This window comes from Manacus candei, unplaced genomic scaffold (assembly GCF_025592945.1).
Source record: "Manacus candei isolate 608988 ecotype Guabito, Panama unplaced genomic scaffold, ASM2559294v1 h1tg000113l, whole genome shotgun sequence".
NCBI classification, from domain to species: domain Eukaryota; kingdom Metazoa; phylum Chordata; class Aves; order Passeriformes; family Pipridae; genus Manacus; species Manacus candei.
Window position 1 is genome coordinate 2544337 of NW_026138161.1, and position 16219 is coordinate 2560555.

A 16219-nucleotide genomic window follows, 5' to 3' on the forward strand; every position below is an offset into this window, starting at 1 on the left:
TCCTCTAAAGATTTTTATTCTTTAAGTGAGCACCTCTCTATTTATTTAGTTTCTGTAGCAGATGGTATGCAATGATCTGTTGGGGTTTTTTTCCCCTGCAGATTCTATAGAAGATAATGCCTCTAGCATACTTGGAGAGGAGGAGGCAGAAGATGAGGAACTGGAAGCAGCTGCTAATCACTTAAACAAGGACTTTTATGATGAACTTCATGAGAAGGATAGAGTTAAAAAAAATGAAGAAGGGGAATGCAGAAATGGAAATGAAACTCTTGTAAGACCACCTGCACTGGAATCCTTGCTCGGCCCACTCCCCACTGCCGCTAGTCTTGGCATAACAGAGTCCATAAAAGAGTGCATATCCACTAAGGACCAAGAGCCTGGTGAGTAGGAGTTCAGTTCAGCTCGGAGCAGAAACTGGACACAAGCAGCCACTTGTGGGTTTGTTGTGTAATTTCCCTGTATCTTGTTGGTTACTGTGGCAGCAATTCCGTGAATCAATGTAACATTGGGGGTACAACAGCTGTGAGGCTGGATGGGACGAGTGGTCTTGGTTGTTGATGTGGGTTGATGTGGTTGTTGACATCTGCTTCTCTGGAAGTTGCTGGAAAATCTGGAGTGCCTCATTATTTTCTGAAGCCTGAGAATGTGTATCTCTTGGTTAAGTCAATTTGCAGTCATATGATAGCTGATGGGCATATTTCAAGCCATGAAGTCTCAATTAGGAATTTGGAGGAAGCGGATCCCTGTAAATATGACTGGAAATTAAAACCCAAGTACGAGAATTTTAGATCAAGGCAGACTTTCTCAGGAGACATTTTACTGTAGTCAAACATGATGCAGTCTGTGTCTGATAGAGAATCTTTGCAAATGGCAAACATTTAAAATGTTTGAGAGAGGAAATAACTGGTTGTATGCTTTTTTCTTTGATATGGACTTTGGTGTGTGTTGTGCTGGTTCTGCTCCATTTTTCCTAAAACCTCCAGATTTGTCGGTAGCATACAGCTCTGTGTAGCACAGGACTGATCAACCAAAGAAGCCAGTTTTACCACAGCCATTAAAGCAGCCAGTACTGCAAACAGCCAGTCATCCAGGCAGGTTTGTTTGCTTTTCCGCATGTGTTCTTGAACTTTATGGAGATGGCATTTTTTTTAATTCCTTTTGCATCCTAGTGACTCCGAAAACAGAGCATATCTAAAGGGCATTTTACTCTTTTCTTTATCAGAGTTAATTTTTCCATCATAAGACACACCTATCCAAATCTGTTTTGTCAGCTTACTTGGGGGTCGATGCAACAGAACATTTTGTTATCCAAACTGTTCTGATGCTGATTTCTGCTCAACAGCACCAACTTGTAATAAGGTAATCCCTGCCTGAACACATTCAGATACTTATTATGTTAGTGTTCACTCTCCAGAAATGTAGAAGGATGATTGCATGTTTGTATTTTGTACAAAGAAAATCATATACAAACAGTTGAGTGGTTTTGGTTTTGTTTTAATTACGATTAAGAAAATGGATGGCTTGTGGCTCATCTTTCTCCGGGAAATCAGCGGTTTGTGTCGAAGAGAGGTCAGTCATGGCTAGAAGCTGTTGTTGTCTGGCTACCCACTGACCTGTAAAAAGGAGTTCCCCATGATGGATATTTCTCAGCTGGCATTGCAATTGACCATTTTAATGGACAGGCTGAGGACTGAGTTTAAAGATCAAACTAAGCTGGTATAGCCAGGTAGATTCCTTTGAGTCAAGCTTCAGGCAGGTGGGCAGGAGAGTGCAAGGCTGCTCGTGCTATGGCTTGTCTGTATTTGCTGTTTGTTTTCTTGCAAAAGTGGAGGATGTGCCAAATGAACTGAATTTCGAAACCAAGCAGGTTTCAGTATGTTCACTCTCTTTCAATGCATCTGAGAAAGCACTGCGGGTGTTTGAACAAGTACTTGTTTTCTTAACATGTTCTGAAGTTCATATGCAAAATTACTGTTTTGCTTTCATTTTGATTGTAGATCCTGCCCCAAACTTTGTTGGATTTTGAGTGGTTTTTCTTGGTTTGGGGGAAGGGTGTTTGGGGTTTTATTTGTGGGTTTCTTCGTGGTTTGCTTTTGGTTGCCTTTTTTTTCCCCAGTGTCTCTGTTATTTATTTTAACAATTTAAAAGTTTCATGTTAAGTCCAATTCACTTTGGTTATGCCTGTGCTGCAGGATAGTCGTGCAATTCCCAGTCTCCAAGCCCTTGCCATGCAGTGCCTGTGTGGTGTGGGTGCATCCTAGTGGTGTCTACATCATCCTCCTGAGGACCTGGTTTCCTTTGGGAAGTTGTCTGTATTTAGGAGCAGCAGTGCAGCTTTAATGTCTTTCAGGTGACTGGGAACTAAGTCTAGCAGAGGATGGGAAAGCACATCTGGCTTGCAGTTGGCATGTCATTATGGTGAATAAAGAAAACCTCTTGTTAAGATGCCTCTCATTGGTTACCTGTGCATTGTTGTTCTGAACCCTGATGAAAACCAGCATAGGTGATTCTGGCACCTCAGGCAGTGATGTCTTGAGTTCTGCCTCGTAGTTCTGGGAAATCTGGGAAGGGTTTGTACCTGGAGGTAGCATGTTCTTCTATCAGACCAACTGGTATAGTTGTAAAAATCAGACAGCTTGCAGGTTGGTGGACCCTTCTTTAAACATGAAAAAGAAATGGCAGTATTCAAAACTAAATACAGAATGAAAGCAGTTGCTCAGAGTTTGAGATGGCACAGTTACAGATCATCTTGAAACAAAAGTAGTTGGTGCCTATGGAGGGAGGAGGAAAAGCTCACAAAATTTCCTGGATTTATCCTGTGTATTTGAATTTGCAGTTTATACTGTGAATTTCAGCTGGCTGCAGCTTTTCTGTGGAAGTTCATATTCCAAGATCTAAGTCTACTGGAAAACGGAGAATGTTGTTGCTACACTGAACCCTTTTGGTGATGTTCTGGTCCTTCTCCACAGCTAAGTCATAAACCAGGAACCTTTCCCTTCCCTCAGCCCTCTCCAGCCCTGAGTCATCTTCCTCTGCATGGTTCAGGTTGGGCAGGAGGCTTTACCAGGATGATTTTGTATCCACTGCTGGACTCCTCATGTCGTTGGATGGGTGTATTATGTCCAGTCAGTTCAGTGGTTGGAAATGGCCTGCCTGGTGCTCTGTGGTGGGGAGGCCCAGCAAACCCTCGTGGTGATGCAGGTGGCTCTTAAATAGGAGCTCAGCAAACAGGTGCAGTATGTGCCATGTTTGGCCTCCTTAAATGCAGGTTGTCTCTTCTCCTCTCTGTAATGATCTCTCTTCCTCAAGAAAAACTCTGCTGTATGTACCTCCTGCAAAGTCTTTTCGTTTGGCTTTGGCATGTGGTAATTCAGTTTCTAATTGGCTGCATCAGCTGCACCTTTGTGCTATGGTGGCTGCAGCAACAGCAGAAGGTTTCTCACAAACTGCTTTTGCAGATAAGACTTAGTGCAGAGCCCAAGTATTAAGAAAAAATAAGTCTATTTTTGCTCCACTTACAGTTGGTATTTGGGTAGTGTGAGCTTGTCCATATGAATGTTTTATGGAAAGCACAGTATTTTAGCAAATTTGCATTACAAAGACAGCATGTAAGGTACCGGGTTAATGATTCTGAGGCAGTAAAGTGCTTAGAATAAACACTACATTTGGCTGTTTTTCCCTACAAAGTGTGTTAATTTGCAGAAACTTTAAGCTGAAAAATGTTTGAGTTTTTGCAAACTGCTTTTTTCTCCTTCTTCATGATAAATGTGCTTTATGGTGAGATCTCAGTTTCAGAGATGGAGATCAGGTACATCAGTTGGTCCATTTTCCTGGCCGTGCAGCATCCCAGCATCCTCACCACTTTTTGATTCTGCAGTTCCCCAAAACAGTGCACCATTTCTTTTAGAAGACTGTGACAGTCAAATATCATGAAGTTTGTTCCCAAGAAATAACATTCTTTGGTGTAAGATTTCCCTCTGCAATTTATTTTTACGTCCCTTTTATACCGCTTCAAATACTTTATCATCTTTCTTTGTGTTTCTGTCATTCTGATGTTTACTGGCTGTCACCCTGTCCTACCCACATTGGGCTGGACACTGCCAGTTCATCTCTTCTTGCCACGTGAAGGAAAAGTGAGGAAGGTCTGGTAATAACAGAGATAAAGGCAAAATACAGTGTGTACACAGACTGTCTTTATATAACTTCCCCTTCGCAATCTAGTGCTTGAGGCCTGATTTATGTTTTGTTTTGAATCAAATTTCACATGTAGTTGTTTAAGGCAGTAGTTCCAAGTGCTGTATGTGAAGTGGGTGGCAACATGCTCCTGCACGTCCTCATGAAAGCGAGCGGCTTTTGCAGTGAGAAATCGCCGTGCGTGTACCATCTTGTGCTTGGTCAGGCACCCAGCGAGCTGCATTCACTGCTAATTTCACAAAGAATACATGAGAAAGGTTCACAATTAACAGTTTGCTCATTTATTGCTCCTTGTGTTTACGCCTCCATTACTGCTGCAAGCGTGATCCGGCAGGGGCTGAGGTTGAAGGATATTGCCATTGATTTCTGTGGGTGTTAAAGGCCCCATGCAGGCCGTGTTCATTGATCGGGCAGTCGTCGTCCCTGTGTACAGGGGCTGTTCAGCTTCTAACTCAAGGAGGATTTGAAAAGTGGCTAAAAGTGATCTGATACGAGGTGGGGACAGGCTCGTCCTTCCGGGTCTTACCTGTCTTCTGGACTTCATCCCCTGCAGCTGCCAGCTCCCACTTCATACCCTCTCCTGGCCTTGGGGCTTCTCCAGTCCTCCCACGAGCAAATTCACCTCCCTCACCCAGCAAGGGAAAATGGATGTGTGTGTGAACCCCCTTCTTTGTTTTGGCAGCAACAGATGACCAGTGCCAGCAGCACTGCAGGCAGGGAAGTTTGCAAAAACGTGACGTTCTGCAGGGTCTGAGGTGCTGTGGAAGGATGCTCAGGGGCCTGCAGGTGGCTGGAGAATGGCTGTTGAGGGATGCATGTGCCAAGGAGAGTTGTTCACCTTGTCTGGGATCCCAGTGTGGATTGGGGCATGGCGAGCAGCAGGGTCACTGCTGTCACCGTTACTGCTCCATCAATGGTTGGGTGTTGATTGTACTGATTTGTACTGATTTATACTGATTTCTTCTTCCAGCATCCTCCTTTTTTCCTCAAATTGTGTCTGAATATATCACTGCTATGTTCCAGTATTTGAAGGGTGGCTACAGAGAGGATGAAAACTCCATTTTTACAAGGGGTCACATGGAAAAGACAAGAGTTAATGGGTATGGGTTACTCCCAGGGAGATTTGAATTGGAGAGAAAAAGAAATTTTTTTCACAGTGAGATTATCCATTTGATTAATCTCCCCAAGGAAGTGATGGATTCCCCAACTTTGGAGACTTTTAAGATTTGGCTGGGCCATCTTGTCTAGACCATGAAAGGTTGGACCAGATGATCCTTACGGTCCCTTCCAACCTGGTATTCTTTGATTCTGCGATATAATCAGTAGAGAGAACACTATAAAGCTCTATTACATCATAATTGCTGCATACATGAGAAACAAAGCTCCTGAGTTTAGCACTAATTGTGTTACATATTCAAAAGACACCTGGTGATCAGCACAAGAGTGCATGTCCCCATCCTGATCACTCTTCTTCTGGCCTCTGGCCTCAACGCCGCGGTTGCTTTGGTGGTTTTAAGCCCCACCTCTGGAAATGAGCCGTGTGCGGGACCTGCTCGGTGCCACCTTCCTTGTGCGATGCCTTCAGAGCACTTGGAGGGTTTGATCTTTGTCTCTGTGTGCCGTTTGCTGATTGGAGAATATCTTCTGCGGCAGGACCAGCCCTGTCCCGATTTCGAGATATAAACAATAAAAACCTTGGTACAAGCTAATCTTCCTACTCTGGCCTCCATATGCCTGTGTTTGGCAGCCTTGACGGGCTGTATCCCTGATTGAGCCTTCATTACGCCGTTAATGAGATGTGAAGAGCTTGTTGCAGCCAGAGCAGTAATATGAGACCACCAGCTGCTTGGAGTGCAGTTTTTTGATACCTGAAGCCTTGGGTATGAATTACAGATGACAGGATTTTCTTACTTGACTATGTATGTCACTCACACACAAGTACTGTGTGTGCATGTCTTCCTCCAAAATCTGAGTGCAGGTTTTTTCATGCAGGATCTTTGCATTTCATTAAAGGATAGGAATGCTATAAATTCGTTCCATATTCATGCCGTAACTAGGAAGGTTAAGGGATGAAAACTAATCATCGAGTTTGGCTGAAAGATTTCCAAACAAATCCAGAGAGGGGTTTTGGAGAGAAACCTGCAGTTTGTTAGAGCCATCAGGGAGATAAATTCTAGTGAAAGCATAAGCTGAATCATGTGAGTACATTTTTATAGCATTTATGGACATTTTAGGAACTTTCCAAAGGACTGGGTTATCGATATGGACGCTCCTTATAGAAAAATTTGTGTGGTTTTTGTCAGAAGCGTTGGTTGAAAAGAACTGCCCCAGAGTAATGGATGCTGGGGTTGGGAAAAGGTGCTGGAAAGTGGGGTTCAGGTTCCTGAGCCAAGTGAAGAACATCGATCTTTTAAACCTTACTTGGCCATGTCACCTGTGAATGAATGCCCTTAGCCCATGACTGTCCTGTTATCCCCCTGTTATCCCAGCTGTTTTAGGGGAGAAAGTCTCCTTCTCCTTCTTCTTATTTTTTTTTGCTTCTTAAAATTCTGTTCTAGAATAGGAAATGCTTTAAAAACTTGAAAGCTTTTCCAGGGTTGGAGGTTTTTTTTGCCTGCATCATTCTGACTGCAGCGGGCAACGTGTCTTTTCTGTCTTGAATTTTTCTGATAAAAGCAATGGTGGAAAATGAGTTTTATTTTCAGTTTGAGTAGTGTAAAAGCCTTACATTGCTCTTTGATGAGTCTAACCAGCCGCTTAAGGCCTCATCCTCCCTTGCTTGAGGAAAAAAAAAGTCAAAAAGGTGCTTTTTGCACTCACTGCTTCAGCTGGCTGCTGCCTGCAGGCTCTTTGGAGAAGGAGGTGGCAGCAGGGCTGTCTCCAGCTTGGAGACCTGTGCCCGGGGGAAGAGGTTGAACGTGTGGAACAGGGGCTCTGGTGTGTCCCTCTGTGTGTTGATAACTGACATGTGTGTGCTTGCGACATCGATCCTGCTTTTTAGCGGAGCAAGGAGAAGCAGTCAGCCACAGCTGGGTTTTATGCATTGTTTTCCATCGTGTTGAGGGGAAGTCCAAGTCTGCTGTCATCTACTCCAGCACAGCTGCTCCCCTGGGCAAACGGAGAAGAGGAGAAGCTCACCTGGGGATTTAGAAATGGTCCTTTTCTCATACCTAAATAGTGGAGTTGCAAAAGCAGTTGTTCCCCAAATACTAAGGGAGGGTTGTGTTTCGTGGTTGACTTAGATGCCTCAGCATTTATAGGTGCCAATCTAAGGTTTTCCTTCTGTTGGGGCTTCTTTTCAAGATTTTCTCCTCTCTGCACTCCCTAGCATCTGAAAAGCTGCTGGTTCTCTGCATGGGAGATACTTTCAGGGGCATTTATAATGCCTTTCCACGGGTCAATTCTTAAGAAATCTATGGAAACATAACCATCTAAGGGATCACTGTCCTGCTCTTTAAACTTGATGGAAATAGAATCATAGAATAGTTTGAGTTGGGAGGAACCTTTAAAGGCTATCTGGTTCAACCACCCTGCAATGAGCAGGGACATCAGCTAGATCAGAGCCCCCAACCCTGACCTTGAATGTTTCTAGGGATGGAATATCCACCTCTCTGGGCAACCTGTGCCAATGTTTTGCCACGCTCAGCCTTGTAGACTGCGGATTAAAACAAGATTCAGGGAGGTGATGTTCGGGGGATGACACAGACACCTACAGGCACTCAGGAAAGCTGGCTAAAAAACCTCTCTGCTAGTATGAGAATTATATGATCCTTTTCTGCACCTGCCAGAACTGGAGCCCATTAACACTCATGGTTATTTGGTTAGGTGGCCAGTTTGCAGGAGAAACTGCCCTGCCCTTCTGCCAAAAAGGAAGAAAAGTCACCAAAAAAACTCAAGTGAAAACTGGAATTGTTCTTTAGAGAACTGTGGAAAGTGAAATGTGTGGAGGCTACAGAGAGGATGTTAAATTTGCACAGAAAGCTGACTGCTGAGGAGGATGTTATCTGAGCAATTCATCACGGTATCTGAAATGTCAGGAGTGGAGGCCTGGGTTCAGTTCAGGGAATCTCCGTGGTCTCAGTTGTTATTGAGAATAAAGACTTATTAACCCAGGTCAAGGAGCCACCAAACATGCCCTTGGAAGAAGGAAATACAGCACGGAGAGATTTGCAAGGCTTAGCTACTTTGGGTTTAACACGGTGGGTAATAAATCCATGGTTGGGTGCTGTGGTGGATCCCTACCCCTTGGGTTTGTCTGAAAAAGCTAAAATAATCCTCCATTTAGTTCTTCATTTTCTTGTGATACAGGTTCAGCTGGTAAAGGCAGTACCTGGAAACTGAAAATGCACCGAAGTAAACCCTTTAAATGGAGTGCTGTTTCTGCAAGGTTTTAATGTCTTTGTGCAGCAGTTGTGTTGTTTTGCTTTTGTTCGGTAGCTTTGAATTTAGTTTGAAAAACTAATTCCTATATCCTCTTAAGGATTAACTTCATCACACCCCTACACACTTCATCTGTTTTTGTTTGTTGGTCTTAAATCCTCGGGACTGTCACAGCAGGCAAGATGCACGGGCTGGACTGTGACTTGTGTGGATGACCCTTGTACTTAGGGATTTCAGCTGTGGCACTATGGGCTGGTGATGAAAACAGTCGTGAGTTTAGCCTTGTATAATTGTAGTTTGACATTTTTGGTTTGCTAAATGCTTTCATAACTAAAAGGGATGTATTATCCAATAGAGGAAGGATATTAATGTTGACACTGTTGGCAATTAAAAACAATTTTGTAAACTGAGTTTTACTACTCCCGACTGCTTTTGAAACAATTTGTTTTTCAGTGTTACTTTAGGACTGGTTCATTTATTAGGTCTTTTTTCTCGTGTGACAATGAGATAATTGCTATTTATTTTTTATCTTGCAAGCAATAATAATTAAAGCAGCCAAATATAGAGTCTGCTTTGACCTGTAATCAGAGTGACCTGTCAACATGAGGCTACTGTAGTCTTCAGCTTTTCAATTTAATTTTATTTCATAGGCACTCACCAGAATGCATTCAGTAGGGCTGAAAAAATTGTGGTTAGAGTTTTCAGTGTTCATTAATTACAGTGGTGCAGAGCTGTAGAAACAAACAGATAAGAACAACTTTGGGTTGGCTATTAATAGCAAAAATTGTGATCTTTTATCTAGGGCTGGGTGGGCTGTGTTGGGCCAGTGTCCGAAGCGGCCAGAGGAGGAGATGCTGGCAGGCTGCCAAGGGAGGGGTAACTGCAAATTAGGGGAAAATTGCAAAGAGTTGACTCGAGGGAGTTTCTGCAGCCAAGTTTTGCTAAAAGGAAGCAGAAAGTATTTTATTTTTAAAGTTAGCCATTTAAGGTAAGGCTCAGCTTTCATATTGAAACGTATGTGTACACCTAAGATTGTAGAAGTTGTTTTCTGTGATGAAAGACCTGGACATCTACAACTGTGTTGTAGGAATAATAAGAGAATGAATGTGAAATGAGATTGCGTAAATAATGCTGTTAAGTAGTACCCAGAAAGAAATTCAGAGCAAGGAACAAGGCTTTTGAGGCAGGTATAAACGCAGAAACCAGAAGTAAACAGCTGTGCAGTGGGTGGAAGGATACCATTTTTCAGCAAATGCACTACTTAAATGCCATGTTTGATTTAGTTATGGTAGGGAGGCCACTGTGTGCTCACAGATGGGAAGGAACTAAACAGTGCTCTGGGACCAAATCCTGAACACTAACATAGGATCAAGGCAAATGACTTTGGTCACTGGACAGTGATTTTGGAAGTTATGCTTAATGGTCCTTATTAATTTCCTCGTAAAGGTGGAAAATGCAGATCTACAATACCATTGAAATCATGTATTGAAATGCCCCTATCAACATGAAATGGTGTCACCAGTGGAGGTATTTTATTCTGGCAGTATTTTTCATTAAATAAAACATACCTCAGTGAGAACTTGCTTTTCCATGAAGTCCCTTTGCACTTCCAAGCTGGAGTTTTTTGCACTTAGTGGGAGCACTGTGTTTGTGTCTCACGGCTCTGTAGCTGCTGCAGGACTAAGGCAAAGCTCCTGTACCAAGTTCTTTCCCAAGAGCAAAGATAAAATCCCCAGTTTATACTTTGGGTTTGGCCTCCAGTTTTAGAGTGGAGCAGGTGTGTCAGGATGTGATGTTGTGGGTGCTGTTGGTTGAGGTTAAGAAGGGTCTTGCCTTCCTGGCTCATCCCCCTCCTATCTGCTGGCATCGGCCTCCCTCACCTGGGTCTGTCAAAAGTGTCACAGGCTCGTGCAGGCTTTTTTAATAATGGCTTTTTTAATAATTTTGATGGATGTGTGTTAGGGAATGATGCCTTGGCAGGTACAGTGGCAGCTGAGAGGGAGGTGGTACCTCCAGCAAATGGAAGGGGCACAGGGCTGAGTCAGGGATGCAGAGACCAGCTCCCCTGTTCAGCTAGGGTTGGAGCAGCACTTCAGAGCACGTCTTTGCAGCAGCAAAGAACGTGTATTTTGGAGGCTGAGTGTGCCATTCGTGCTTGTGCTGAGGTACCAGTGCTGGAAAGCTTTTACAATCCATTGGTGACCTGGGATGGGCAGTTTCAGATATGCTGTTGCCCAAGGTCACTTTATAGTGCAGGGTCTTTGTAGAGAGTAAGGTTGGTTCTTGGAAGTTCAGCTCCAGAAACACAACACTTAGAAATCTGGGAGCAATGAAGAAGTTTGGTTTAACAAGGTGGGGAGGGAGTTCAAAAAGGTACGCTGAATTCTCTCCTGAAAAAACCTCCTTTTAAATTAAAAGTTTATTGCTTTGTCTCGACTTTCAGAAAGCCTGCATGAAACTTTCTTGCCTTTGAAAGCTTGATAGAAACTCTTGAAGTACTTTGACTGAAACAGAAAATTTAATAGTGAGGCATTTTGAACACAGAGCGATGTTTGTGGGCAAGTAATTTAAACAGGTAGTAATATGAAACAGTGTTGCACTTGAAAGGCTACAACTGGTGTACACACACAAATGGGCAGGAATAGCACTGGGAGCAATAAAATCTAGGGATGCTTCATACTGCTTTCATTGCAAACGATTTTTATGGTATGGCCTGTGAAGCAATTGAAATGCAGAGAGCTGGCACATCACTAGATTGATAATTCCTCCTGCTATTTACAGCTTATTCTCAGTACAGATGTCCCCAATTCTTTCTTTCTATCACATTAAAGTTTCTTGTCTGCTTCTATTCCATGCCTACCTCAAACGTAGCATTTTTCAAAATTGTCCCTCCAATTTATTTTTTTCCCCTCTTTAAAAGTTTATATCAGATGAAACCTAACTGCTAGTTTTTATCCCAGGGTTTACACTTAAATTTTTAACAAGCTCGTTTTTAAGATCAGTCTTCTTTGAGAGAGCACTTGGCTGATCCATCAATAATTATGTAGCAATAAAGCAACTGTGTAAAAATGGCACCTTTGTGCCAAACAGATTGGTTTGCAGAGCCACTGATAAAGATGAATGTTTATTACAATTTACTACGCTTGGTTCTGCAGATGCAATATAGCTATTTTCTTTTTGGCTTATGTGTCACAAAAAGTAATTTCCAATTGTGGAATGTTTATGGTAATAAGGATGTATAACTTGGGAGAGCCCAGACTGACTTTCAAATACCAGCATGAGTTTGCAATGCCGGTAATTTAGAAAAAAAATAAAGAACATTTCTTTCTTTTTTTTTTTTTTTTTTTGTTTTGTGTTATTTCTTGTTTTATTTCTTTGCTTAACAAAATTTTTAAACAATCACTGGGACAGAACACACAGGGAACCCTACAGTGTCATTTAGTTACTCTTCTGAATTAATTGCTATTATATTAATTGTTGGTTCTTCAAAATTTGGCAAACTTCCTCATTCTCCTTGCTGCATCCAAAGATTTCTGCTGTTAATTTTACTACAATATGAAGAAAAATGTAATATCCAAAATTAACACGACAGCCGGATATTGTTGTTCTTGTTTCCTTTTTTTCTTTCATTTTTTTTTTTTTTGAAAGTGCCAGCACAATTAAGGCTGTGATTTAGATGACTTGTAGTGTTCAAATCTGTCCTCTTCTTTCAGACAAAATGCAGAATAACATAGTCTGTAAGTTTTTATGGCCGGTAGATGCGCAGTCAGTTCAGTCAGCCAAGCTGGTTGGTTGCAGTGTCACCGCAGTGATGAAATCATCTCTTGGTAGCAGCTGAGAAACACCTTGAGAATTAAACTTTTGTGGATGCAGATGTTGGGATCCCTGCCTCCTCAGCATCCGGCACAGCCCCTGGGTGCTCCTTCACTGGATTTCCCCAGGCTGGTGCCGGGGCACGGATGTCTTGGCACAGCCACGCTGGCTACCTGTCAGTGGCGTCTGAGCTACAAGGTGCTTTCATTGACTTGCAAACCTTTTCTGGGCAAGGGCCAAAATTCCCTGTGAGAAGTAGTGACTTTGCCTTATCTTGGGTGTGTTGTGCCCAGTTTGGAGGGAGAGGTGCAGTTGGTCCTGCTCCCTAAAGGCCTTGGAGTGGCAGAGCTCCAGCTTCATCCCCTCGGTCCCTGCGGGCGATGGCAGAGCTGAGGTGTCCACGTGCCTGGTTCTCCTCAGCAGGAATGAGGAGCTCTTCCACAGACCAGTTTGCTGCCCCAGCCCTCAAGTCTTTGAGGCAATTTGTAGCTACGTCAGCAAACGCTTTCAACCCACATCATTCATTTCAGTTGGCATTCACTGACAGTAATGTTCCTTTGCTTGGCTTCGTTTTAGCATTTAATGATTTTTATGTTGGTTTTGATGGCGTGAAGGGAATTGCATGGGATTGTTTTGTCTGGACTTTAGTATTCTCTGCTTTATCTTGCTAGTAAGATTCAAAATCTTACTCCTTCAGGAGACAGGGCCTCTGTGCACCTTGCAAGCTCTTCCCTCATCAGTCCCTTCTGTCAGCCCATTATCCTGGGCTTATTTTACTTCACGGATAATGATGCTAAAATCTGCTGTGGAAAGTGTTTACCTTGTTAAAACTAGCATAAAGAACAATACATCTCTTCTTATCTAAAGAAATAAAAGAAAAGAAATAAAGTATAAGTAAACACCTATTCTATATAAAAGGGCAGTAGGTCTGAATTTTAAATCATGATCTGGTGGGCTGCATTTCGTCTTGTAATGAAATACTAAAAAGTTATCCAGAGCTTATTTTCAGAAGATAACTTTGGTTTAGTTAATTCAAAATAAACTTTCCAAATTTCAGATAACATTACATGTGATGCTGAATGTGTTTAAATGAATTGGTACATGAAATGCACATCCCTGTCTCCCAGTGGGCTGGGGACACATAGTCGTTTTTCTGAGAACTGGTGCCATAACACAGTATGTTATGGTGAACCTAGATTAAGGCCCATGGGAAAGCATCATTATTCAGTTAATTAAAGAAAAACAACTTTGATACTGTGCCATATGCTGTACAATAAAATGGGTGCATGGCAGAAAGAGCCATGAATCCTTTCAGTGTATGTGAGACTGAGCCATGATTTGTGACTTTGCTCTTGCCTCTGCAATACTGTGTTAAGTAGAGACCTCTGCATTTAAATAAAATTAATTGCATGTGGATGTGGGACCTTATATTTTCCAGTGCACTGCTTGAAATGCTTACTTGGTTTTCAAGACTTACTAAAATCTTTCCAAAGTCTTCATTTCCCTTTGCATCTAATCAACATTTAAACAGAGTCCTTTGTGTGCCTGTAATCTGGAGAAGATGGGCAGATTGGGGAGAAATTGTAAACTCAGCAGTACACAAGTTATCTAAAATGACATATGAAGTATAGTCCTGTTAGTATATAAACTTTATATACAAATCAGATGTTGAGATTAATCATAAGGACAGGTTGCACAAGCAGATGGCTGGCCTTTCTGATAGCCATTAGCTTGAAAGGCTGGCTTTGAAACTGGCTCTCTTCTCTACAGGTGAATTGTGCTGCAGGGCTTTGTTGGGAAAAGGTTATTTCTCCAGCTCCACCTAAACCTCCTGTGCACAGAAGTGCTGTATTCCACCATTCCTGGAGAATAAGACAAATTATTCTCCACAGCTTTCTTCTTTTGGAGAGTTGTGGTGTCAGAGGGCATTCCAGCGCTGTACTGATGGATCTCAGGCATATGGAGTACACATGCTAATTGTGCTGTGCTTATGGATCAGTCTGTCCAAATGCCAAGGCTTCGGGGCCCTGGAGGTGCTGCAGGCAAAATGTTAAAATCCTTCTCCACTGTCTACTGTGCATCTGGGAAAAGGTGCATTGCAGTCCCTAAAGCATCAGGGAAGAGGAGGAGGAGGTGGAGGTGGAGGACAGAGTCCACGCACGTCCTCTCCAGGAGTTTGCTGTGGTACCTGTACTTCCTACAGCAGCTTGTGCTGCAGTTTGGCCAGGTGACCAAGGGACCTTGCCATGCTCCACTTGCACCTGGAGCCACCCAAGCAATGCCTATACTTGGGATTGTAGAGATCCTAGTATGCTTCACATATATATGCCTGAATGGACACAAAGCTACCTTGGTCCCTGGGGCAGGGCTCTTACAAGAGCTCTGTTTGGGGCCAGGGCAAGATAGAGAAGTGCTTCATCCACCTACGTGTTTCTCAGCCATTGACATGGCAAGAGACAAAAAGATGATGCTTCATCTAACAAGAAATTGCTCAGTCTCTGTGATTTTTATTTAAAAACGTGGTCTGTGCTGGCTGCAGACATCTGTTGCCTAATGGTCTGATGCTCTTAACACAGATCTGCATTTCTGTAGCTACCTCCTTTTAAGAATTCAAACCAAATGTCTCCTAGTTCCAGGTTTGTAAACCCCAGCTGGTGATCCTGATCACCAAACCAGTCAGGATCTTATGTGTCATCTCTCTCTGCTTCATGCCTCTGATAGTCCTGGTGGCATGAAACCCTGCCTCATACCTGCTCTGAGTCCAGCCCCCATCCACCTCTTTTGGGTCAGGTTCCCACCTACCTGCTTTGTTTTCAAAGCTTTTGCTTTTGGCAAGGGAGCTTTCTGCTCTTGCCTGTTATTCTAATGTAGTAATAACAAATAATAAGAATAAACTTTTACCTTCTCTTTCCTCTCCCCATATCTCTAATTCCCCACTTGCTATTTCTCATTAGCAATGAAGGAAGGAAGAAGCTGGGTAACAAAATGAGAAATTTCTTGCCTGATAATTTTCTTTCAGTTAACAGCTTCTCACCATCCAGCCCACCTGGACAGTGTGGTAAATGCCCAGGGTACATATTGATTTTTTTTACCTCTAAATAAAGACTCAGGTATATAATTTCATACATTATATTGTGATGTGATGTTGTCTGAATGCTAATAATTGTCTGCTGAAGCATTTCTGTAGTCCAGGTGACTTCTGCTGTCTGATGCTGAGCTTGTCACCAGATCTACCATAGACCAGCTCTGAACCTCAGAGAAGAGAGTCTACCCAGCTTTACTGAGAGATGGTAAGGGTGACTAGGAGAAAGTTTTAAGTGGAAAGTTCAACTCATTCCACTTATTTGCTCATCTGGGTGAGTTATTTTGGTAGACTGTTTTTAACGTGGAGCAGCTCTTTGATCCAGGCCACAGTGCTGGAAGGAAGAGAAAGACTGTTGCTTTAATGGGAGAGCTGACACAGGCCAGATTAACAAGGAAGTGAGTCTGTGGCCTCTGAATGCCCAGCACTAACCCATGTGCCTGTCCTGCAGGTGGGGAGCTGGGGCTGGGGGTAAGTGTGGTAACTCTGATGTGGCAAGAGACATGTCAGAGTTAGGCTGGGCTCTGGTTTGCATTTCCTTGTGATGGTTCAACCATTTGTGCTTCTGCTAAAGGAAAATTACTCTAATTTTTGGGCCTACATCTGAGCCAACCATGACTTTTTAGTGGTGTTCTAGGAATGTAAGTTAACTTTACTTTTGAGTTCCAGTCAGTCAAGTTAGCCTTAAAATGTTGTATTTCAAGCCTCCTCATTTTTTTCCTGTGTCTTTGTAGCTTAAAAACTGTCTGT

General features: G+C 42.8%; 1 protein-coding gene across 2 annotated transcripts in view; it reads left to right on the plus strand.

Annotated features, from left to right (window-relative positions):
- The window catches only part of BRF1 (BRF1 RNA polymerase III transcription initiation factor subunit), a 175295-nt gene that overhangs the window by 102851 nt on the left and 56225 nt on the right, over positions 1-16219 (plus strand). For both annotated transcript variants that reach the window (XM_051769943.1, XM_051769944.1), the window contains one exon: positions 102-380. In XM_051769943.1, coding sequence (XP_051625903.1) covers positions 102-380 — 279 coding nt within the window. The remainder of the gene's footprint in view (positions 1-101; positions 381-16219) is intronic.